At 42.1% G+C, this 27,099-nt stretch overlaps 1 protein-coding gene across 7 annotated transcripts in view; it reads right to left on the bottom strand.

Annotated features, from left to right (window-relative positions):
• The window catches only part of SUGCT (succinyl-CoA:glutarate-CoA transferase), a 1,356,517-nt gene that overhangs the window by 715,823 nt on the left and 613,595 nt on the right, over window positions 1–27,099 (bottom strand). For 6 of the 7 annotated variants that reach the window (XM_077491677.1, XM_077491678.1, XM_077491679.1 and 3 more), the window contains one exon: window positions 9,479–9,581. The exons of the other annotated variant lie outside the window; for it this stretch is intronic. In XM_077491677.1, coding sequence (XP_077347803.1) covers window positions 9,479–9,581 — 103 coding nt within the window. The remainder of the gene's footprint in view (window positions 1–9,478; window positions 9,582–27,099) is intronic. 7 annotated transcript variants of the gene reach the window in all.

The following is a 27,099-nucleotide window of genomic DNA, read 5'->3' as shown; positions in this document are numbered from 1 at the left end:
AGGGATATTGTGGACCCATGGGGATGAGGAGATGATGGCTGTGACATTAGTTCCTATCACTTCTTCTCCTGGGGACTTCAGCAGAGTGGTAGGGACACAGTTCACATCCCGGCCATGGAGGACAGCAAGTCAGACTAGGTGCTGAAGAGAGCTGGAGGTGGCTTACAGAGTGCACTGCAGAGTGGAATCAGAGGAATCTGCATTGTGTGAAGCAGGTCAGTGACTATGATCGCCAGCCCAGCAGCTTAGTATGTCATTCTGTTTAAATCTATACCAGCCATGCTGAGTGTTCCTGCCCAGAGCCCATACACCAAGTGCTATTCCATATTTAACAACCCTGATCACTATGCACTGAGTGCACACTGATATCTGTACACTGAGTGCCACTCAGTATAAACATATCTGTCTGCTATTGCCTATATATAACACTGAGTGCACTGCAGAACAGACTTGGAAGAACTATAGAATCATTTTTGGTATTGAACTGTTCTTCTGCATAAAACTGACCCACAAATAACTCCCCCCTGTTGAAGATGTAATAAAGAAAGAGAGACACTGATTCATATATTCTGGTTCTGCCTGTAGATATAAAAGTCTTGGAGCACAATCCACACTTGATCAGGCACATAATGGGGTTTTCTATTTCATGTTTCCCTAGTATGTACCTTCTATATGCTAAGAGTGGACCCAGACAATACTCTCCCACAACACTCAAACTCAATCAGCACAATAAATGTAGTTCACACCATGATACCCAGATGCTTGAGGTTGGTTTCAGCATTGACACTATCCACGAAGTATAGCAATTAATGATTTTTATTGAAAATCTTCTACTGTTGTATCACCGGAACTGTAATGTATAACATTTTGTGCTCTTTGTTGAAATCCCCTGCTTTTGTGTGTGTTTGTTTGGCCCTGGTCTGGTCATCTCTACCTGTAACCAATAAATGGGTTGATTTTTTAATTAAGTGATTTATGCCCTTCATACCTCACAAGGGCTGCTTCCCTTATATATACTTGGTTTTAATGTCATATTTTTATGCTTTTGATGAAGGCCTAAGGCTGAAACGTGTCAGATTTTTGGATAATGTTATTGCTGTAATGCTCAAATAAATATTTTCTATAGAGAAGCTGCCGAGTTGCCAGCCTGTACTTTTTATGGATCTTGAACAATGTATACTAGGTGTGTTTGAAGCAGATACATCGTAGAGGACAGCTGAGCCAAAATCTAGAGAATCGTGCCATTTTCATCTGATTTTAAATTATGAGGGCTAGATTATAAACCTCAAATCCACCAAAATGGGCTATGTCCTAGCAACACCGCATAATTAATATGCTGCATATGAGGTTGATTTATTAAAAGCAAATAGGATGTTCACTATGAAAGAGAAGTTGTGCTTTGCAAGGGAATTTTCTTCAGACCTCAGGTAATAAGATGAAGCTCTTCTGACTTCTGTCATCCACTCATGTGAAAGCATCAATGCACTTTTTTCTTGCATGTGATTGGGTATTCCTTGCAGAGTGAAATTTCACCACATTCACTAAGCTCTGGGAAATTCCCTTGCAAAGTGCAACTTCTCTTATAATGTGAACAGCCTGTTTACTTTTAGTAAATTAACCTTAAAGTATCTTTAGTATATAAGAGAGGCTTTGGTTATTTGCTAATGAGCACCACTAACAATCAAAACAATCTGCATGTGTAAAAGAGGGCAACAATAGAATACGCACTTATCACATGCAAAATATGAACTATTCTACATGTATTTAATGTAATATTAAGTGGAGGAAAAACATGTTGATACGGTAATCCCCTGGGTGGAGAGTTCATGTTACATATTTGCACAGTAGATAAAATTGCAGTCATCTTTTAAACACCTTTCAAAGTTTCTTCCAACTTCAAAAAGCTGACATGATGACAGCAGCTGTGAAATATCATTAAACAGTTGATCCCAAATCGTTTTTCATCAACCTAAATTATGCATGAATTTTGACAGATGTCTCAAGTGAATACTTTACAGAAGATGTGTACATACAGTAAGTAGCAAAAAAGGAAGCTGTGTACTCTCTAATCAGTTCTCTTTTCATACAATGAACAGAATCAAGCACAGTGTTTACGTTTACTTTCAAAGCCTGGATTCCTCAATTAATTTTTCAACTTTGATCTTTCTTGGATCAAAGAGATTACTGCTGGCCCTGTTCATTTTAGTGATACCTGCTGTAAAGATTTTCCAGGAATTAGTTGATAGTCATTAATTATAAAAACTTGAAATAAATTATACTTACATTTAGAATATTAGTTTATGTAGTGCCATCATCTATCATGTTACTGTAAAAGTAAATGACTAATAAAGCTAAAGTCCGGCTTATTACTACTTTTTTATGCAAATAAAAAATAAATAATTAACAACAATGAACACACAAGTACCTATATTCATACAGATATTGGGGGGGGAAAAAATTGCCGCTAACTTGCCTGTGTTTCCCTTTTGATAATGCCTTCTGTCAATGCCTAGTCAAAAAGGGACTTATAGGAGCCATTTTAAAGAAAAGGTTACTTAAAAAGGATGACTATTGGCTAACAAAAGTGTTGTGTGACCTCGATAAAAACAAACATACCTAGATTTAAATTTTTATTGGAATTATTCCCAAAGTCATTTGGATCTAGGAATAAACCTCCTCTGCAACATTTGCTTTATCTGTAGTATCTTAAAGAGGAAGTAAACCCTGATGGGTTTTACTTCCTCATTGTTTCCCTGCAAAGGTAAAGCATAATACTATGCATCGCATAATAGCCCATTATGTATCACTTACCTGACACAAGAGCCTGCGATGTCACTGCTGTCTTCTCTTCCACGAAGTGTCCATCTTCTTTCTGGGTTTTGAGGCTCCAGCGCTGTGATTGCATGCGCGCGGGAGCCGCCACTAACGACATGATCGCCATTAGCAATGGCACGCTCAGTGCGCCTGTGTGCCGCTGTCTACAGCACATGCGCCGTAGACAACAATGACTGTCTTTTGCAAATATCTCCTAAACCATGTAGGTTTAGGAAATATTTCTTGCACCTACAGGTAAGCCTTAATCTAGGCCTACTTGTAGGTAAAAGTGGTCTGCAAGAGTTTACAACCACTTTAAAATGGTTGTACACCCTGTTCAACCACTTTTACCTACAGGTAAGCCTATATTAAGGCTTACCTGTAGGTGCTTGAAATATCTCCTAAACCTCCACGGTTCAGGAGATATTTACGAAAGACCCGATCGCCAATGACGGTGCATGCACCGATGTCATTAGCGCATGCGCCCTTTACAAAGGGTACATCATGCCATTTCTAATAGAGGTCATGCTGTGGTCAGTATAGTGTGAGTATAGTGTGTCAGTATAGTGTGTGTATAGTGTAGTGTGTCAGTATAGCGTAGTGTCAGTGCAACGTGTTAGTGTAGTGCAGTGTTTAACACATGAAATAAAATTTAGTGCTATATACAGTGCTGTATAACTTATTTTTTTTGGTTACTGCATGTTTGTTTTTTGGGGGGTGTCTTATTTGTCCCCTGCCTGTCCCCCATTTTTTGAATTGTCAGCTGCAGCTTTTCTGACTGCAACACTGGTGTTCCCCCCCTTTTTTTTTTTATATAGTTTTTACATTTCTGTCAGTGGCGGTCCTAAATTTAAAATGCAAAAAGTACCACTTTTTATTCAATAAAGTGCATCCAATCAGACATTTCCCAGTTTCTATTAAATTTGGGTAATGAGCCCCCACCCATCATGTCTGGGAGGCCAACAAGAAAAGGCAGACATTCTCATACCACTATGACTGACCACATATTGCCTGTGGACATTGTCCTCAGGCAGGGCACATTTGTCTCTGTTTAGTGATATTGTCCATGCAATCCAGCTACAGCATGCAGAGGAGGCAGTGCACTGGCTTACTAAATCCTCCTCATGACCCAAGCTGACATGAGTGTGCAGTCCATTGCAGATGCCAAAGCGGCTTATTCTGCCTCCTTGTTCCCAGCTACTCTTGCCATAGGCCCAGCAGCATTCGTGTCGAGTCAGCTGAATTATTTGAACACCATGTCAGCCACTTGCTTCTTGAGGATGCACAGGCCTTACTTGATTCTGATGTTGGTTATGAGGTAGAGGAAGGGAGTACCATGAGCCTACAGAGAGGGAAGAACACCGATAAACAACAAATTGTCAGTCATTTTCCCCCAGCCGCAGTGTCTAACCAAGTTGACTCCAGTGATTATGAGGATGGAGGAGATGAAGATGATGAGGTCACTGATGCAACTTAGGTGCCGTATAGAGCAGAGGAAGAAAGTAAGGGGGGGGGGGCACAACCCCAATGAGGCAGGATGTCCTCCAAAGGCAGCCATCATGGAAGAGTAGAGAGCAGCCACCCTATTCCATCAGATTGTGGAGCTGTTGTCTCCCGGCCCACTTCCCACAGCTAAACTGTCTGGGCCTTTTTTTTAGCATATGTGCAGCCTATCACACTGCTACAATTTGCAATCTCTGCTGCAAGCACATCATGAGTGGCAAAAACACCAGCTATTTGGGTACCACGTGCTTGACAATGCATTTAAACTCCCACCACGCAGGCAGTTGGCAAAAGCCCCTGAAAGTCCCACACAATGGACACAAATCTTCTCAACCTCACACCTCACCTTTCATGTCTAGCCCCATTATATCTCATCATGTCTCAGCAGCCTCCACTCACAAGGATGATGGTATAAGTAAAGGGTGCCACACATCCTCGCAACACCTCTGCCAGCAGCACACCACCAGCTGTACAGTATATCAGGCACATTTCTTTGCCTGAGCTGCTGCATCAAGGGAAAAAATACACTCACTGCCACCCACAGTGTCTAAATTCCAGCTTGTCCTAATAAAGAAAGCTTGCATGGAAAATCTATTTAAATGTAATTTTTGTTCTTAACCACTTCCCGCACGGACAGGCATATGGGCGTACAGGTACATCCATTTAAGAATGCTGCTGTGCCATCACGTGTGCGCCGCGTGAGTATTTTTATGGCATTTTTATTTTTCACAAGTAATGGTGGCAATCAGGAATGCGGCAGACAAATTGAACACTTATGCTCCTTACACACGATCGGACTATCCGGTGGACTTGGCAGTCCGGTGGACAATCTGCCCATCTGTGTGCTAGTCCGCCTGACTTTTGAAATGAACGGACTTGCCCACACGTGGAGAAAAGTCGATTCACTTTGAACGCAGCTCCAGATAGACGGGACTAGCGAAGGAAGTGAATATCGCCGCCTCCATAAAAATGGGTGGAACATGTAATATGTTCCCGAAGGTGAACTTATCCTTTAACATTTAAAATGTAATTAAAGTCACTAATTTCATAACTGTGAGCAGGCAGACTCTTAATTGCAGGAGAGACGTGCACTGTCTCTTTTGCAATAAAATAAACCTACCTGCCACCTGCTTGCAGTCTTCTTTGGAATATACACTAAGCTACACTAGTGCAGCTCAATTTACATTTTGGTATATATCTGTGTGCCAGGATGACTGAACTACCGCATAAGTGCAATGAAGATAGCCGAAGCCCGGTACCCAAAAGAATCCAGGTAAAAGAGAGGACCAATGAGAGACCGTGGAGCGTTGAAGAACAGGTAATTATTACAGACTTTAATTCACCTATAATTTTGGCTGCCTGTATGTCTGGACCTCTGCATCATTTTACCATATATGCAGTTTTAATTGTGGCAGCCTTATTTTACTAATGTATGGATTATTATATACCTGCCTACTCCGTGAACCTCCTGGTCTGCTATTGCAGTCTAGGAAACCAGCAAGGACTAGTTTTGTCAACTGCTTCTACATTGGTGTTATATAAATCTGGATTGGGTTTTACCAATGCAATAATCTATGGCAATTGTGATCATATGTCATTATGGCAAGAACTCCAGTGATGTTTTTTTTTTAAACTTCGTAACTCCAGTGATGTTTAATCAATAAACACTTGTATCACTGTTGTACATATTGTTTAGCATAAAAGGCTATCAGACATGTCATTTCCATTGGTTCCGCTTGGTTACCAAACAAAATTTAAATTGTACTCTGAAACACTTTGAATAATTGGGGCTAAAATATGGTACCTAATGTCTAGCCTGCTGTTTTTTAGGTAAAAATACCATCCTTCAAGGTATCTAAACTCTGAATTATAGTCCTAACAAGACAATAAATCTTAATACATGTTGTAAATTTGTTTTTAATTACCACATCCTAAGAAGCATATAGTAAATGCTAACTACAATAAGGTGTGTTCCATTATTAAATCCAATACTGTTCTCAGTACAATGAAATCATGTTTAGGACAGCTAAACATGGAAGCTGAAACTGTATATGATATGTTGAGGAATATTATGCCAGCATTTGCAACCGATAAGTGCAAGAAAACGTATCATTCCAATTGTTTGACAAATATGTTTTACAAATACAGTGGCATATGCTGTTTCACATTATAAAATAAAGTGTATATTATGAAATCTCAGTGGAAAGTCCCTAAAATTCCTGGAATATAAAATCAATGCCAGATAACCCCTTCCATACCAAAAGTTCTGTAAAATAGTACAGCACAGAGAATTGCTGTTATAAAAGGCACTAAAGGGATTAAGAAGAGCTTCCGGGTCAACACTCTAAAATTTATTACAATTGTCAGTTTTTTCTACAGCAACTGAAGAGGACAATAAATCCTTATAGACCAACTAGTGTACTAGACAGGTTGATGTTTTCCCCTTGAATCTCAGTTGCAACCCACAACTCTGAAAGCAGTGATGATACCATGCTGACTGCCAAAAGGGCACAACAAAATGTACCACACAAGTGGAGTTTATCAGGTGGAGGATTCCGCCGGTGATACATCACCACTGAGAAGTACTGGGAGGGAATAATCAGCAGTGAAATATCACAGCTGGTCATGATTTTAGTCTGTGCCAAACACCTGCAAACTCTAAAAGGATATCAAAACAAAACTCCACCCAATGGCACTGAGCCATCCCTTAACAACCAGTCGTTGACTCTGCATCACCATAAAAATTAATTTAACATTTCTACAGAAACAGTATTCTTCCTGTCCCAGAAGGCTATTCCATTTCCTTTCACAGTTCTTTCGGCTAAGATAAATATGCCACAGAAAACAAACAGAAAATAAAGAAGTTAAATATTTGATGACTGGAAAAATTATCTGTTGGTTTCATCTGTTTATTTGTGGAAGCCTGTGAAGTGAGTAGATTTTATTAACCTCCAGACTATATCATACTGCCGTAGTTTCCCTGTCCTGATGCATCCTGCAAATATATGCTACCACATCTGGTAAAAGCACACAGCACACATCGAGAGTACGTTTGCATAAGTAGAACCCAAGGTCACAGTGAAATTCTCCCTCCATTTACTCATTTCAACAGATGAGAAAGCACCAGGTTATGGGTACCTGAAATCAGAAAGAGTCTGCTTTTTGGGACATCTAAACCACTCAGGGCTAGTGAAATGATGCTAACAGTTTACAGACAGCAATGGAACAAACAATGCAGTTAACATAAGCAATTTAAGCAATAGCAATGCAATTACTACTTGTCATAAAAGAATAAATTGCAGCCAAATACAAATTCACAATTAAAATTCCTGTGTGTGAATCTGTAGCAATATACATATAATTTTATACAGATGTGTGTATATATATATATACATAGATACACATACACTGATCATAGAGAACTAAGAGTGCCAATCACTCTGGTCTGTACTGCTTGGACCAAGCATGTGTATACCCAATGATTTAGCTATTTCAAAAAACAGTTACATTCAAGTTAAAGTTACAGTTTCAAATGAGCTTACGTTAGCTCTGAACTATCAAGCCATCAAATAGTGGATGTTATAACTGATCACACTTGCAGCACCATGACACTTTTTGATCTAACAGAGGCTAAAATGGCAGCTTTTTTGGATGTAAAAGAAAAAAAAAGGGTTAATTCTGATTTAGCAATGACAGTTCTGGTGTTTGCACTATAAAACAGTAGTCAACAGTGGCAGCTCCTGTATTTCCATACTGACAGGTTCAGGTTCTCTTCAAGGATTCAGCTTGGAATTATCAATTTTTTAAACCTATTATCTTCTACTAAACATTCTACCTCATGTAAACCATGGAAAAGACTTCTACAAACAAGAGGGGTCTCGACACTTGAGGGTACATTTAAGAAGCACCACACAACAATGTTCATTAGAAATGTACATTGTGCTCCAATTGCTTTTGAACTCTGAAGCAAGTTGAGCACAATTAAAATAAGCAAAGAAAAATCCAAGAGGAGAGCCCAGTCAGGTGTATTATAAACCTTGTGACTCCAGTTATAGAGTTCTCTCAGCAAAGTTAAGCAGAGGGATCTCTGTGACATACCGCAGGTTTCCAACCATGGCCTACAATTTAATAAAGGGTTGTAAAATGCAGCCCATGGTGTGGCGTATCTTTGTAATGTTGAGAGGAAGACGGACAACAATATACGTGTCCTGTTAGTTATTATGGCTATTTAAATGAATTATGTAAAAGGCCAGTGTGGCCAAAACTGAGATTATATACCAATAATAAAGAGCTTCTCCATATATTTCAATAGATGGTATCCAGAAAATTACAGTTTAAACGAAAGAGTGCACATAACAGGACAAATCATGTAAAACACGAGCATAGGCTAAGAAGATAGCTGGCACAATTGGGAAACCTAACAAGAGTAATACCTCACATAGATATATAAAAGAATTGTCTAAAATGGCTTAGGTATTCCACCAGTCAGTAATTTGACCTGTGTGGAATTCATCCCCCCAGGGCTTTTTCATCTTTACTTAGGTCTCACAACAAAGGTAATATTTGTGGTGGCCATATACACTTCGATGAAGGATCAATTTATTTTCTGATCGATCTCTTCTGATAGGAATAATCAATCTACATTTAACAATCCATTTAAACAATATGCCACACATCTGGAAGTAGATTTTGATTAATAGTTAAAATATGATCAGAACTTATGAGCGCATTTTTTGGATTGCATCTCTATTTCTACCATGTAATCTCATAATCTGATTAATCATGATTTTATTCATGAACACTGTATCTCAGTGCTGCTGATCAATGCAAATCAATAGATATTTTGCCCTGGCTGATGGACAATTGACTCAGTTTGATTGAATCCGATCTAAATTGATTGAAAGTTATGGCTATTCTATGGCTATTCTTCTTTCTTTTTTTGCAGGTTTGACATCCCAGTGTGTGTGGCCACCATTAGCCTTAGAACACATGGAATTGAAAAAGAATGACCCTTCTGATAATGTACTCTGGGACAAAAATTGACTTCTTTTAGTCACCAGTATCCAGTCAATTTCTCGCATAACCACTTTTGCAACTTGAATTCATTAGCAGCCTGTAAATATACAAAAAATAAAAAAGTGCTCTAGGACTTAGGACTGACCTGAGGTTCTGAGAATACTTGCTTAATACTGTTGATTGGACCATACGGGATGCCACTTCCTTCAAAGAGCTGCAGCCACTCAGAGGTTGTTTTTTCTGAGAACCTAAGAATAAACAAGATATTGTGGTCTAAACTCTCTCTCTGTTTAATTCCAAAGGATGTAAAGTACTACCGCACTGGTTTACTCCCAGGCAGCCAATATTATAACAAAAAATGTTCAGCGGAAATGCAAAAGCTTAAAGCCCCAGGCAAAGAACATGGTTAAGAAGCCTTGTAATTCTATCTGATTGTCTTAATATGAGACGCAAACCAAAATTATCAGCAATTTCATATATGGTCAGAGGATTTCCTCAGGCTGTTTCTGCAGTAATGATCATCACATTTGTAAGACAATAGCATTAACATTCTATGGGGAAAACAAAATAAAATATGGAACTGCTTGAGTTTTGATCTGAAAAACCTGATATGAAGCAGCCTTACTTTTCCTGCCTATCATATGTGAAACATATGTCGGAACTAACAACCACAACTGTTAGATAGCTAAACAATGTTCACATTTATTAGCAACATAATTTGGAAATATGGATTAGCGAGGTCACAGGGCCATGGACTCCAGTGCACTTTAAATATCCTTGTTATCAGCAACGTCCTTTGTCTGCATCTTGCTGAAAGCTCAGATCACAGCATTAGAACAGTCATTTGTTAAATGCTGCATTTTGAGTGAACAATAAGATCCCTACATGCTAATAAGCAGCTTATGTAACTTTTGATAGCGTTTAGCAGGAAACAATGTTGTAAGATTACTTAAGGGTCTGTGCAACAAAAAAAATTAAAAAAATTAAACCAAACTCCTTTTATATAAACGTTTTATGCTTTTAATCAAATGCAAACTGTTGCATATTTAGCAAAATATAGGGATTGTCTAAGGTTATGAAGCAGTGATCAGTAGCATTTGGATCAGGACCCCAAATAAAGTGCTAATGTTAATGTTTGGGCTTTCCCAAATTTGTTCTGCTATGTACTACTGGAAAAAACGTGTCTTTTTTGGATCTAGAACATCAGTAAAAAAGCAACTGGTATAACAGAGGAGTGGCATAGTGACAGTTAGATCTTAGATTGCTAAACTTTCACCAAAAATTCACAAATTTTCTGATTAAAGTTATGTGAACCCTGTATATATATATATATATATATATATATATATATATACACATACATACACACACACACAGACACACAGTATATAAATAGAGCATTTAGGCTTTAATACAGGTTTTAACAGAGTATTTCTGATTTAAAGAAAAACATTTATCTGCAATTACAATCAACAATCTGGAACTGCGTGAAAATTAAGAATTTTGATGTACCTGTAAATAACATATGTTCAAGCACAGTATATGGAGTTGATTCTTAGATCACGGATTATATATGCTGCTACCTTCTGATGGTTGGACACTAGCAAAAGCTTTGCTGGGAAATGCCCCACAGTGTACCCATATATTTCCACCCATTCTGTAAAAAATCAAGAGGTAAGGAGACCACAAAAAGGGGAAAGACCTGAGTCCTAAACTGAACTCCAAAAAATGGAATATACAAGTATGTCAAAATTCCAATTATTTTAATTGTGCAGTACAGGACATGGGTTGATTCTTAGACCATGTGATACCGCCAAGCAGTAAATTGCTCGATGGGCAACAAAACAGCCTAAATTGCAGCAACAAGCCCACAGGAATAACAAGCTGAAGCAGGGATAAGAAGAGAGAGCAGCCAATGTTTTGAAAATGCACAGGGAAGAACAGGCAGTGGTCCTGCGACCCTGGAGAAGGACTGATGCTAGATGCTGTAAAACACCCAAGAACCCCAACCTCCTGGGGGAATGGGTGAAGAAAATAGGGACTTGCTCTGTGAGTGCATTAGTCTGCAAGAAAGGCAAAATAACCACCAAAACGGGTGGAAGAGGGAGAAATCCCACAGAGGGACCACCCTGTAAGAAATAGAAGAGGGGTCATTTGGTAGATGACAGTCCTGACCCCACCAATAAGGCAGATTGTAAGTGTTTGAACTGTCTTCAAAGCAGAAAAGAAAATGACATTCCCGCAGAAGATGATAAAAAGAACCCCAAGGAACAAAGAAGGACTGGCTCCAGGATACTTTGTCACTATAAAGGGTCAGAAAAGTAGGGGGGCCCCAAGAAAAACACAGGGGGAGACAAAGTAGAACTATGGGTCATGAGGTTAACCACTTGAGCTCCGGAAGGTTTTAGCCCCTCATGACCAGGGCTATTCAGCACTGTGCTACTTTTGCGAGGTCATGCAATGCTGTACGCAAATTATATTTCTATCACGTTTTTTACACAATTAGAGCTTTCTTTTGGTGGTATTTGATCACCACTGAGTTTTTATTTTTTGTGATATAAACAAAAGAAGACCAAAAATTTTAAAAACCAAACAATATTTTCTCTTATAAAACACATCCAATAAAATAAAATTTCTTCATGAATTTAGACCAAAATGTATTCTTCTACATGTGTTTGGTAAAACAAAATCCCAAAAAGTGTATATTAATTGGTTTGTGTAAAAGTTATTGCGTCTACAAATGATGGCAGGGGAGGGCTGGCAGCCTTAGGCCTGAGGACAAATCCAGTCAAGTGGCCCATTAAACCACTGAATCAGCTCACCATCCATGTCCACCTGGTTTTATAACGGATATTGATATTATGAAGTAAGACAAATATGACACAGCGTGACCCCAATTTTGGTAAAGAGCCGATGACACAGCTCTTTACCCATGTGATCAGCCAAACACATGTAGATGTGGAAATACAGTTTATCAGCTCACCTCACACTGATAGAGTGTGAGGAGTGGAGAAGTGATCAGCCGCATTTCCTCGTAGTGGAGACACGTACAGGTAATCAGGGCACTGATTACAGTGCAGCCCCAGCAAGTGACGCGAGTCTGTGCCCACTAGTGACATCAATTAGTGCCCATCAGTGACACCAATCAGTACTTCCTTTGAGTGCCTGCTCATCAGTGCTGCCCATGATTGCCACCCATTAGTGCCCAACAGTACTGCCTATCAGCACCAACTATCAGTGCCACCTACCGATGCCCATCAGTGCCACCTATCAGTGTGGGATATTAGTGCCTCCACATCAGTGCCACTAAATTAGTGCCCTACAGTGCTGCCTCCTCAGTGAAGGAGCAAAATTACTTATTTACAAACTTTTCTGCCAGAAACTAAGAAACACTTTTTTTCCCCAAATGTTCATGTTTTTTTTCCATTTTCACTAGCAAAAAAATAAAAAACACAGCAGTGATTAAATACCACCAAAATAAAGCTGTGCTAAAAAAATTATAAAAATGTCATATGGGTACAGTGTTACATGACCACGCAATTGTCAAAATGTAACAGTGCTGAAAGCTGAAAATTGGCCTGGGCAGGAAGTGGGTAAAAGTGCCTGGTAGGCAAGTGGTTAAATGATGAGGCTGAGACAGAGTAAGAAGAAAGCAAGGGAGAAGAGGGGAGAGTCTGGCCACAGCTCACTCACTTGCACAGTCCCAGCAGAAGCCACACTGGCTCTGTCAGTGGCTTCAAGTTTAGGATGGGGCTGCCAACTTTAAATTTTCCCGCTCTCTGGGCGGGAGGAGGCAGAGCAGATCCATTCTCCCATTTGTGTAGAGGAGGGGGAGGGCTGTGCTCTGTAAGAATGGAACAGGTGAGACTATCATAAGTTTTACGTGCCATTGAACAACTTTAAAGTTCGACCAGATTCCAAATGCACAGCTGAGTATATTATTATTATTATTACATGATTTATATAGCGCCAACAGTTTACGCAGTGCTTTACAATTGGGACAACACAATTACAGTACAATACAAAAGGTACAGGAGGGCCGTGCTTGTAGAGCTTACATTCTAAAGGGAGGGGGTGGTGGTACAAAAGGTAATAGCTGCAGAGAATGATTTGATGGGGGTGGCTCGGGGACAGTTGTTAGGTGGGTGTGGGATAGGCTTCCCTGAATAAATGAGTTTTCAGGGATCTCCTAAAGGTGGGCAGGGTAGGGGCTGATCGGACAGCCTGGGGCAGGGAGTTCCAGAGGATGGGAGAGGCTCTGGAGAAGTCTTGAAGGCAAGCATGAGAGGAGGTAACAAGGGAGCTAGAAAGAAGGATGTCCTGGGAGGAGCGGAGGGGACGATTTGGGTGATATCCGCAGATGAGGTTGGTGATGTAGCTGGGGGCGATGTTGTGGATGGCTTTGTATGTTATGGTTAGCATTTTGAATTTTACACGGTGGGGTAGGGGAAGCCAGTGAAGGGATTGGCAGAGAGGGGCAGCAGTCACGGAACGATTAGTGAGGTGTATTAGTATAGCAGCAGCATTCATAATAGACTGAAGGGGGATAGGCCATTAAGATGAGAGTTGCAGTAGTCAAGGTGGCAAATAATCAAGGAGTGAATGAGTTGCTTTATGGTATCATTAGTCAGGAAGGGTCGAATTCTGGAGATAGAAACCATGGGAGGTTATCAACTGGCCCAGGGAACAGCGAGAATAGGAGGGGCCCAATGACAGAACCTTGGGGTACCCCAACAGAAAGAAGAAGGGGAGCGGAGGAGATGGAGTTGTAAGTGACACTGAAAGTGCGCTGAGATAGGTAGGAGGAAAACCAGGATAAAGCAGAATCGCGGAGGCCAAGGGAGCGTAATATTAGTCAAGGTGTATGCTGAATGCAGGATCCAGGCCCAATGCAAAATAACAGGTTGGTCCTGCTGTTGTAGGGTCCTGGTATGGTTCCCAAGATGTACATTGAGGGTAACCAATTCTGAAACTGCTAGTGAGCCATATGGCAAAAAGCAGTGAGATCTTGATCTTGAAGTGTCAGTTAAAAAAGGAGAACTGGCAGAAAATAATCTTCTCCAAAATCAGAAGGGGTTCATCACTAACAAAGAAACTGGAGCCTCATGGATTGGACAGAGTTATATGGGTACACTGGGGGCAGTTACCAACAAAGCTTTTAACAGTGTGAAATGACCTGAAAGTAGCAGCATAACATTCCATAGAATCACCTCGTGTTTCCTGTACTATACAATTAAACAGCCTGTAATTATTTAACTAGATTAAGTAATCTACAAATTAGTTATAGATCACCTTCAAGATACAGTTTATTCATAAATAAGTACCATAACAAACTTTTATTACACTTAATATATATTAGAAAATGTATTGCAGTCCTGCCTGGCCTTTTGAACAAAAAAAAAAAGAAAACGTAAGTTCAATCTACTGTAAATTGCTCACATAGTGTTAGATTTATAGTGGCAGATGAGACTATCATAAGTTTTACGTGCCATTGAACAACTTCCAAGTTTGATTAGATTCCAAATGCACAGCTGAGATTATAGACATCAAAGTTTGGTGACTGCATGTTAGCATATTAGTCATTCTACAAACATCTGAAGAAGCTTTTTTTTCACCTAATATTTTGTATGCTTTAGTTATCACAGTATATCAAATTGGAATACACTTCTGGGCAGGTTTCAGCCTAGGATATCACACAAAGCAGGCTTAGGCGGGTGGTTGAGTGGTGTGTAGAAAGCGGATAATATTGTACAGAATATAAATCCCCATTCTTGAATGGCTCAGAGGAACCCCTTGATTGCTATATTACTAAACATCTTTAAGCCCTTGTACACATGGTCGGACATTCCGACAACAAAATCCGTCGGATTTTTTCAGACGGATTTTGTCCGAAACTGGTGTTGCATAAACACGGTCGGACAAAGTTGGAAAATCCGATCGTTTGTAACGTGATGTTATTTAGTTACAACGGGACTACGTTCAGGCTAGTAGCCAATAACTTTGGTCTAGGAATTTGATCTGAGCATGTGTGGCACTTTATCCGATCGGAATTCTCTACAAACGATCGGACAAAGTCCGATTGGATCATGTTGTCGGAAAATTCTATATCCAGCTCTCAAACTTTGGTGGTCGGACATTCTAACAGAAAAAGTCAGATGAAGCCCACACACGGTCGGATTATCCGACAACACAGTCCGATTGGACATTTTCTGTCCGAATGTCCGACCGTGTGTACAAGGGCTAAGAGAATGAAGGCACTTTAACCACTTAATAACCGCCCTATAGCCGAATGACGGCTACAGGGCGGTTTCTTAACTCTGGGAGGCCGTCATATGACGTTCCTCCCAGAATTCCGCTCTCGCGCGCCCCCTGGGGCGCGCACTCGTGAGCATCCGTGACCGCCGGGTCCACAGGACCCGGCGCATCACGGATCACGGTAAACGGCCGCTCATAGCGGTCGTTTACCACGTGATCGCTCCGTCAAATGATGGAGTGATCACTTGTAAACAAACCGGCGTCATGTTATGACGCCGGTTCCTCCCTCCCCCTCTCTGTACCGATCGGAACCGCGGAGGGGGAAGAGATCGGTGTCAGCAGCGATGTGGGCTGCATCTGCAGTGCCCACATCGCTGCTCACCGAAAATTAACCCCTCAATTCCCTGCAAATACTCTGCAATACTCTGCAATACTCTGCAATACCCTGCATTACTCTGCAATACTCTGCAATACTCTGCAATACTCTGCAATACCCTGCATTACTCTGCAATACCCTGCAACGCTCTGCAACACCCGCCAATACCCTGCAACACTCTGCAATGCTCTGCAACACTCTGCAATGTTCTGCAACACCCACCAATACCCTGCAACACTCTGCAAAGCTCTGCAACACCCGCCAATACCGTGCAACACTCTGCAATGCTCTGCAACACCCTCCAATATCCTGCAATGCTCTGCAACGCAATACTCTGCAACGCCATACTCTGAAATACCCAGCCATAGTTGGTGATACCCTGCAATACCCAGCCAAAGACACCCCCCCCCCGCCGCCCTCCGGTGCTTCTACCGACTCGCCAATACGATCAAATCTAGAATCTTTTTTTTTTTTCAGGCTTCCCAGCTTAGAGATGAGATGCGGGGTCTTATTGACTCCATATCTCACTGTAAAAAGGACCTGTCATGCCATATTCCTATTACAAGGGATGTTTACATTCCTTGTAATAGGAATAAAAGTGATCAAAAAATTTATTTTTGGGGAAAAAAATGTCAAACTAAAATAAATAAAGTAAAATGAACAATAAAATATATATATATTTTTTTTTAAAGCGCCCCTGTCCCCATGTGCTTGCATGCAGAAGCGAACGCATACGTAAGTCCCGCCCACATATGAAAACGGTGTTCAAACCACACATGTGAGGTATCGCTGCGAACGTTGGAGCGAGAGCAATAATTCTAGCCCTAGACCTTCTCTGTAACTCAAAACATATAACCAGTAAAAAAAAAATTAAATCGTCACCTATGGGGATTTTTAAGTAGCAACGTTTGGCGCCATTCCACGAGCCTGTGCAATTTTGAAGAGTGACATGTTGGGTATCGATTTACTCGGTGTAACTTCATCTTTCACATTATGCAAAAATTGGGCTAACTTTACTGTGTTTTTTTTTTTTTTTTAAGCACAAAACTGTTTTTTTTCCAAAAAAAAGCATTCGAAAAATTGCTGCGCAAATACCGTGCGAGATAAAAAGTTGCAACGACCACCATTGTATTCTCCAGGGTGTTTTCTAAAAAAAAATATATAATTTTTTGGGATTCTATGTAATTTTCTAGCAAATAAATGATGATTGGCGCTCCCTGCATGTTAGGCCTCTGTATGTGGCCACACTGTGTAAAAGTCTCACACATGTGGTATCACCGTACTCGGGAGTAATAGCAGAATGTGTTTTGGGGTGTAATTTGTGGTATGCATATGCTGTGTGAGAAATAAACTGATAATATGACAATTTTGTGAAAAAAAAAAAAAAAAAGTAAAAAAAAATCTTGATTTTGCAAAGAATTGTGGGAAAAAATGACAACTTCAAAAAACTCATCATGCCTCTTACTAAATACCTTGGAATGTCTTCTTTCCAAAAAGGGGTCATTTGGGGGGTATTTGTACTTTTCTGGCATGTTAGGGTCTCAAGAATTGAAATAGGCCGTCAGTACTTCAGGTGTGATCAATTTTCAGATATTGGCACTATAGCTTGTGGACTCTATAACTTTCACAAAGACCAAATAATATCCACCAATTTGTACTTATTTTTACCAAAGATATGTAGTGGTATAAATTTTGGCCAAAATTTATGAAGAAAAAATTACTAATCTGCTAAATTTTATAACAGAAACGAAGAAAAATTCATTTTTTTTACAGAATTTTCTGTATTTTTTCTTTTATAGCACAAAAAATTAAAAACCCAGCGGTGATTAAATACCACCAAAAGAAAGCTCCATTTGTGTGAAAAAAAGGACAAAAATGTCATATAGGTCCAGTGTTGCATGACTGAGTAATTGTCATTCAAAATGTGAGAGCACCGAAAGCTGAAAATTGGTCTGGTTATTAAGGGTGTTTAAGTGCCCAGTGGTCAAGTGGTTAAACTAAAGACTGGCATCAAATTATTGACTGGCATCAAATTCTGCCTGAATGCCACCTTTCCTGATCTGCGTTGGCTTATGAACAACACTCTTTTTTGATGATGTTACTTCACTTCTGTTACCTGTTGTGTAATCAGCTTTCACAAGTTGGGAAAACCTTAAGACTTCAATAAGGGAGCAATGCAAATTGCCCCGTGGGGGTTACTGTCAAAGGTTAGACATTTTTTGGGACTTTGCACCTAAGGGGAGCTCATAACTAACTGGTGACACACAGGGCCACCACAAAGCCCTGCCAGTTTGCTCAGACCATGGACCCAACTAATGTATCTGCATGTGGCAGCCTACAACACCTATTTTACACAGCCAGAATAGGATGTCCTGTAAATTCTACTCAACCAGTGGGAACTTTGCTCTCAGTCTCACCCTGGACAGAAATTTTTCAGCTTACATGATAATAATCTTCAGCAAACAGAGTGATCATCACTAAGGCAGGATAACTCTGCAATTAACCTTTTACACACACAGAGTAGCAGCTACCACTCTTTTTAATGGACATGCACACTGTTCACAGCATCTTCTGTTGCAATTCTGACCCTTTAAAAAAAAGTTTGGTATCGCTCGCTGCCACGCCTATACAGGAACTTAACATTGTTTATAATATGCTTTCTTTAACCACTTGGGTACCGCGCTATTGCCGAATGACGGCATTAGCGCGGACCTAGATTGCCGGGACTACGTCTATTGACGTCGTCCCGGTTACGAGCGGCCTGCGCGCCCCCTGAGGGGCGCGCGCTCTGTGATCGGCGAGTCCGTGAGACTCGCCTGATCACCGATCCGTGTAAGGGGTCGATCCCGACCCCTTATCACGTGATCAGCTGTCAGCCAATGACAGCTGATCATGTGATAAAACGGAGCCGGTAATCGGCTAGTATTCCTCCTCGCGCTGACAGCGCGAGGAGAAAAAAAAAAAGCCGATCGCCGGCGGCCGTGTTCGGGACATCAGTCCCGATCACGGCCAGCAATTCAAGCGGACACCTGCCCCCTGCCAGTGCCCACCTGCCACCCGCAGTGCCATCCTGAAAGAAAGTAAGTGCCCCCCTGTCAGTGCCACCCAGCAGTGCCCATAGTGCCCACAGTGCCACCCAGCAGTGCCCACAGTGCCACCCAGCAGTGCCCACAGTGCCACCCACAGTGCCACCCAGCAGTGCCACCCACAGTGCCACCCAAAATCTGCCTCAAAGGTGCTGCACCCCAGTGCCGCCCATCAGTGCCCAGCAGTGCCGCCCATCAGTGCCCAGCAGTGCCGCCCATCAGTGCCCAGCAGTGCCACCTATCAGAGCCACCTATCAGTGCCACCTATCAGTGCCCATCAGTCCCATCTATCTGTGGTACCTATCAGTGCCCATCCGTGCCACCCATCCGTGCCACTTATCCGTGCCACCCATCCGTGCCATCTTATCTGTGCCCATCTTTGCCCATCAGTGCCGCCTTATCTGTGCCCATCGGTGCCGCCTTATCTGTGCCTATTAGTGCCGCCTTAACTATGCCTATCAGTGCCCACCAGTGCAGCCTATCAGTGCCCACCAATGCAGCCCATCAGTGCCCACCAATGCAGCCCATCAGTGCCCACCAATGCAGCCTATCAGTGCCGCCTAATCAGCGCACTTCAATGAAGGAGAAAAATGACCCGTTTGCAAAATTTTATAACAAACTATTAAAACATGATTTTTTTTTTTTTTGCATCTTTTTTTGTTTGTTTAGCAAAAAATAAAACTCCGAGCTGTAACTAAATACCACCAAAAGAAATCTCTATTTGTGGGAAAAAAAATGATAAAAATTTCATTTGGGTACAGTGTTGTATGACCGCGTAATTGTCACTCAAAGTGCATCAGCGCTGAAAGCTGAAAATTGGTCTGGGACTGAGGGGGGTTTAAGTGCCCAGTAAGCAAGTGGTTAAAGAGCCTTTCTTCAAAACATTTTTTAAATCTGTGTGTAGAGCATTTAGAGATTCTGTTTAAGAAATTTTATATAGAGTTTTAATGAAAGAATGGAAAAGTAAATGATACAATAAATTATTTACAGAAAAAGAATATTACAAAACAGACAGCTAGCAAAAAATGGTAAAATAAAATGGGATTAAAAATTAAAAGACTTCTTTGGTTTCCTGTACAATCCAATTTGCTTGCAGACTCTCTCAGTATCCTTAGTGGTTTTGATGTCAAACAAGAGCTGCATCTATACCTGCGTTTCCATACAATAAGGTTTCAAAATCTGGCCACCAACATATTGAACAGAAGGAAATAATGACTTGATCAAATACGATATGCATGCATATACTATATATCACTTAGAAGATGTGATTTATTATATTAGCTTCTCAGATCTGGTACTATAGACATGCTTGGTGTCTAACTGATTAGCATCTTCCCATGTGTCCACATTAGTGTAACCACTTTTTGTAGCTCCATTACAATAAGAATTTTGGAGAGTGAATGACTCTTGTTTAACAAGTGTGTATTCCTCAAATGCAGTGTATTATGGCAGGTTACTCTATTTATGATCAGGCATACATCTTAGAGAAATAATGGTGATATTGTGTGAAAAATGACTTCACCATTCCCCCTTACACAGTTTGGTATTCAGACCTCATTATTATCACACCTCTCCATTTTGGGAGGTCGCACAGAAGGGAATGCAAATTTCTTTCAGCCAACTTCTGCTGGCTCGGCTTTTCATGACAATCCATCTGCATTGTTGTTGTTACTTCCCTTGTTGTGCTGCATTGGAACTAAAATGGTGAAAAGCCTGTGGACTCCTGGGTCACATATCTATAGACAAACAGCAGATATGGCAGTTGGCATTCCCACTCCCTTTCTTGCAAGTACACAGATGTACTTAAAAATTCTTTCAAATTCCCACTGAAACTTGTAAAAGCTGTTTGTTGGTGGCAAGGATGGCCCACGACATGTGTCATCTGTATTTTCTGACAGAATGCCTGCATCAGGTCAGACACAAACTGTGGGCTGAGGAGCTCCACAGGGAACCCAACATTCATAAAAATTCCCAGCAATGCAATAGTGACCTTGTCCATCCTGAAGGAGGATAGTGGCACAGCACTAAGTGGCATAGTCCACTACTACTATCAGGATGCATCCATTTTCTGGAGCTGCTGGGAATGACTAGTGGCTAAGTGATATACAACACCATCCTTTTAAAGGACTTGTCAGTTACAGACAAAGGTTGTTGTCAGGACCCAGGTCTGAAACTGTGACCTCTACCGTGTCTGGCAATGTCACTTCTTGCTGAGCCACCTGAGAAGCTGGACAGCTCCCTGTCTAATTGAATTCTAGTTTGAATTTTCTTGCCTTGCCTCTTGCTTTTGAATGAACCTTGAACTCTTTCCTCCTCCCATGAACTTCCTGATTTAAAGTGGAGGTCTACCCTAAAGTGGAGCTTCCGCTCATTGGAACCCTCCCCCCCTCCGGTGCCACAATTGGCACCTTTCAGGGGGGAGGGGGGTGCAGGTACCTGTACAGTACAGGTATCTGCACCCACTTCCGGCGTAGATTCTGCAGAAGCCACGCCCCTTTCCGCAGAATCTACGCCCCTTTCCGAAGGTCCCCCGCTGCCTGCTGGGAAACACACGGATCCCAGAGACAGTGGGGACCATCCTTATTGCGCAGCGCGACTCGCGCATGCGCAGTAGGGAACCGGAAAATGAAGCCGCAAGGCTCCACTTCCTGATTCCCATACCCAAGATGGCGGCGGCAGCACCCGAGAGACGATCGAGAGATCGGCTTCAAGTGCCGAGATCGCGGGCGCACTGGGTGGGTAAGAGTCATTATTTTAAAAGTCAGCAGCTGCAGTATTTGTAGCTGCTGGCTTTATAAAAAAAAAAAAAATGGCGGACTCCCGCTTTAAGCCATAATTGTGCTCCCTCCAGCTTCTCACTCCTGCTGCTGTCCACATCTCCAGTACCACTTGTTACCAGCCTTTGGCTTGTTTCTCGACTACACTTCTGTTTAATCCCAACCTGCAACCATGTGTTACAGGCCTTTGGCTTGTTTACTGACTATACTTCTGCTTGATCCCTACCTTCTATATCTGCCACTGGTTTATGGCTTGCTCACCTCCTGGTGGAGCGATCTTGAGGACTGTGATCTGGTATGCAGCAAGAGCCATTTCCAACATCAGGAGCCCCATTGAACACCAATTAGTGCTTAGTAGGGATGAGCCGAACACCCCCCGGTTCGGTTCACACCAGAACTTTCGAACGGACCCCAAATTCGTACGAACGTTAGAACCCCATTGAAGTCTATGGGACTCGAACGTTCAAAATTAAAAGTGCTAATTTTAACGGCTAATATGCAAGATACTGTCCTAAAAAGGGTTTGGGGACCTGGCTCCTGACCCAGGGGACATGGGTCAATGCAAAAAAAAGTTTTAAAAACTGCCGTTTTGGCGGGAGCACTGATTTTAATGACGATTAAAGTGGAAAAAAAAGTGAAATATTCCTTTAAATATGGTGCCTGGGGTGTGTCTGTAGTATGCCTGTGAAGTGCCACGTGTTTCCCGTGTTTAGAACAGTCCCTGCACAAAATAACATTTAACGGAAATAACGTCATTTAAAGCTGCTTGCGGTTTTAATGTTATATCTGGTTCCTGCAATATGGTTGAAAATCATTGAGAAAAATGGCATGGGTAGCCCTCCCTGCCCATTACCAGCCCCTTTGGGTCTTGTATGCATATTAACCACTACAGCCCCGGACCAATAAACACCTTAAGGACCAGAGGTCTTTTTCCAATTTCGCACTGCGCTGCTTTAACTGGTAATTGCGCGGTCATGCAATATTGCACCCAAACTAAATTTGCGTCCTTTTCTTCCCACAAATAGAGCTTTCTTTTGATGGTATTTGATTGCCTCTGCGATTTTTATTTTTTGCGATATAAATGGAAAAAGAGCGAAAATTTTGAAAAAAAAATATATTTTCTTCTTTTTGTTATAAGAAAAATCGAATAAACTAAATTTTAGTCATACATTGAGGGCAAAATGTATTCAGCCACATGTCTTTAGTAAAAAAAATGTCAATAAGCGTATATTTTTTGGTTTGCGCAAAAGTTATAGCGTCTACAAACTAGAGTACATTTTCTGGAATTTACACAGCTTTTAATTTATGACTGCCTATCTCATTTCTTGAGGTGCTAAAATAGCAGGGCAGTACAAACTCCCCCCAAATGACCCCATTTTGGAAAGTAGACACCCCAAGGAAATTGCTGATGGGTATGTTGAGCCCATTAAATATTTATTTTTTTTGTCCTAAGGGATTGAATAATGACAAAAAATAAATAAAAAATTTACAAAAAGTTGTCACTAAATGATATATTGCTCACACATGCCATGGTTATATGTGGAATTGCACCCCAAAATATATTTCGCTACTTCTCCTGAGTATGGGGATACCACATGTGTGGGACTTTTTGGGAGTCTAGTCGCGCACGGCACCCCGAAAACCAATCACCACCTTCAGGATTTCTAAGGGTGCATATTTTTGAATTTACTCCTCACTACCTATCACAGTTTCGAAGGCTATAAAATGCCAAAATAGCACAAAACCCCCCAAAATGACCCCATTTTGGAAAGTAGACACCCCAAGCTATTTACTGAGAGGCATGTTGAGTCCATGGAATATTTTATATTTTGCCACAAGTTGCGGGAATATTACAAACTTTTTTTTTTTGCACAAAGTTGTCACTAAATGATATATTGCTCACACATGCTATGGGCATAAGTGAAATTACACCCCAAAATAAATTCTGCTGCTTCTCCCGAGTATGGGTATACCACATGTGGGGGACTTTTTGGGAGCCTAGCCACGTACGGGACCCCGAAAACCAAGCACTGCCTTCCGGATTTAAATATAAAATGCTACCAAAAAAACTGTTAGCGATCGCAGGGATCAGGCCTGACTCTGCGATCGCTGCAGTTATGTGTTTAGTGTTTTATAAGTGACAGTGATCGATCGATACTGCACTTGGGTGGGCTGGGCAGAGGGGCAAAACGCAGGTGCCAGCAGGTATCTGGGCTGATCCCGCTAACAATGCGTTTTTTTGGAACCCTGAACTGCTGGGGATGCTAGTATAGATCTGATCAGATCAGATATTGATCTGTTCAGATTCTATACCACTACGGGAGGTTTATGCTTTGCGTGTGGGTGTTAGCGGTACTGGCACTAACCTAGCGCTGCCTGGGGCGACGCAGACCCTGACCCTAAAACCTAATTGATATCACCCGCCGGGTGATCAGGGGGTTAAACCTTTATTGGGTAATAAATGGTGGGTGCCCTGATGCTATAAAAAGCAAACTAACCAGAGTCACCCGTAACACTTATACGGTGATCAGTGGTGAAAGGGTTAACTAGGGGCAATCAGGGAGTTCAAATTTTTATTAGGTAGTATATGGGGGTCCCTGGCGCTATATAAAAACCTGATGGGGAACCTAAATAACGAACTGGCTAACCAGCATCACCAGTGACACTTATACTGTGATCGCTGGTGAAAGGGTTAACTAGGGGCAATCAGGGGGTTAAAACCATTATTGGGTAGTATATCGGGGTACCTAGCGCTATAAAAACCTGGCGGTGAACCTAAAAAAAAACTAGCTACCTAGCGACACTAGCGACACCAATGCAGCGATCAGAAAAATGATCGCTTAGTGACACTGGCAAAAGGGGGTGAAAGGGTTAACTAGGGACAATCAGGGGGTTAAAACCATTATTGGGTAGTATATCGGGGTACCTAGCGATATAAAAACCTGGCAGTGAACCTAAAAAAATAACTAGCTACCTAGCAACAGTAGCGACACTGATGCAGCGATCAGAAAAATGATCGCTTAGTGACACTGGCAAAAGGGGGTGAAAGGGTTAACTCTAGGGGCAATCAGGGGGTTAAATCTTTATTGGGGGTGATAGGGGGCTACCCTGGACCTAACACTAACTGCCCTGACAGTTTTAACTGTTACAACTGACACTGAATGCATTGATCAGTAAAGAAATGATCAATGCAATCAGTGACACTGTGACGGGGGGGGGGGCGGGGGGGGATCGGGGGGGTTTGTGTGCCTGTGTGTACCTACATGTCAGTGTAGTGTTGGTGCACACTTACTTTTAGTCTTCTCCTCGTAGTCCGGTCAAAAAGACCGCCCCGAGGAGAATGACATCACTTCCTCCTTCCTGTGTAAACAATACACAGTGGGAGGAAGTTCGTCATTGGCCAGGAGCGATCCAGAGGGGGTGGCCAGAAACCAACGGCCATCCCCTCATCACGGATCGCTTCTGCAGCGAACTGGACCGCCGTATCCAGCGGGAGGGGGTCCGATCGGACCCCCCACCCGCTGGAAGGTAGGCACGTACATCTACATGCTTGTGCCTGCCTGTGCCATTGTGATGACGTACAATGGCAATACGGCGGTCCTTAAGTGGTTAAGGGGAACCCCGTACCCATATTAAAAAAAGGAAATGCGTGTGGCCCCCCAGGCCCTATATACTCAGAACAGCAGTATACAGGCGGTGCAAACAAGACAGGGACTGTGTAGGTTAGTTGTGTTAAGTTGAATCTGTTTGTAATTTTCAACTGGTACATTTTTAAAGTGTAGCTCCAGTCAAAAAAAAAAAATTTAAGCTTTTTGTAAAACATAGGGAAGGGTTATCACCCCTGTATAATTTGTTTTGTCGTCCATCTTTTTTCATCTCACTTGCTGTTGTCTCCTTCCGTTTGCAAGTAGGAGATGTTTGTAAGTTGGATGTTTGAAAGTAGGGGCCTGCCCTATATGCTCTGCAGAAATGGCGGAACAAGGTGTTGGTTTTGCCACAACATTGTAAGCCCTCAAAGTGACTCTTGGTGGGCGCTGGAGCGCCCTGCTGTGAACAATTATATCAAGAATTGTAATTACATGCCATTGTTGAACAGTGGTAGAAAAATTGACCTTTGGTGGTTGTGGTGCTGGTGCCACAACACTATAAGTCCTCACAGTTACTCTGGGTGGGCACAGGAACGGGCCCTCCTGTGAAATATTATATCAAGAATTGTAATTACATGTCCCTGTTAAACAGGGGCAGAAAAATTGGGCCTTAGGCACTGGTGCTGGTGCCACGACACTGCAACCTCTCCCATATACTCTTGTTTTATTGCAGGAATTAGCCCTGCTGCAAAGCATTGCAGCAAAAATTGTACTTAAACGCTCCTGTTAAACAGGGGCAGAAAAATTGGGCTGATGGCATCACCCAGAAACAGAAATGTTCTTCCAACATATCATCGGAGGAGGAAGAGGATAGACAATCAACATAACAGGACAGTCACTCAGCATCAGCATAGGCAGTCTTGAAGGGATGTGATATTCCAAAAAAAATTATTCAGTTACATCAGCTTCAGATTCATCTTGATGAAGGTCAGTCGATCAACTGATTCGGTGGACAGCCGCACCCTGTGATCGGTAACAAAGCCACCAGCAGCACTGAAGGTGCGTTCCGAAAGAACGCTGGATGCAGGACAGGCCAGTAGCTCAATTGCATACTGTGCAAGCTCTGGCCAGTGATCCATCCTCAAGACCCAGTAAGCCAGAGGATTTTCGGTGGGAAAGGTGTCCAAGTCTGACCTTGCCCCTAGGTATTCCTGCACCATGTAAATCAGACGCTGGCGATGGTTGCTGGAACCGATCATACCTTGGGGCTGCGGACTAAAAAATTGTCTGAAAGCATCAGTCAGACGGCCACCTTCTCCACCGCTCCTTCTGACCGATGCCTCAGCAACACGTTGTCCAGGACCAGGAGTTTGTAACCTCCCAGTCTCTGGGAACGCGTTGCACAGACCTTTCTGCAAGGCCTCCCGGAGATGTCTCATCCTCTGCTCCCTCTGCGATGGCAAGATAAGGTCGGCAACCTTACCCTTGTACCGTGGATCAAGGAGAGTGGCCAGCCAGTAATGGTCCCTCTCCTTGATCCGAAGAATACGAGGATCCTTCCGCAGGCTTTGCAGGATCAGGGAGGCCATGCAGCGTAGGTTAGCTGAGGCATTCGGTCCGGAGTCCTCTGGGTCACTAAGGACAACATGATCCGCAGCTACCTCCTCCCAGCCACGTACAAGTCC

This window comes from Lithobates pipiens, unplaced genomic scaffold (assembly GCF_037356315.1).
Source record: "Lithobates pipiens isolate NorthernLeopardFrog02 unplaced genomic scaffold, aLitPip1_a1.2 Scaffold_19, whole genome shotgun sequence".
Lineage (NCBI taxonomy): Eukaryota > Metazoa > Chordata > Amphibia > Anura > Ranidae > Lithobates > Lithobates pipiens.
Note: the sequence above shows the minus strand (reverse complement) of the source record. Positions and strands in the feature narration are given on the sequence as shown.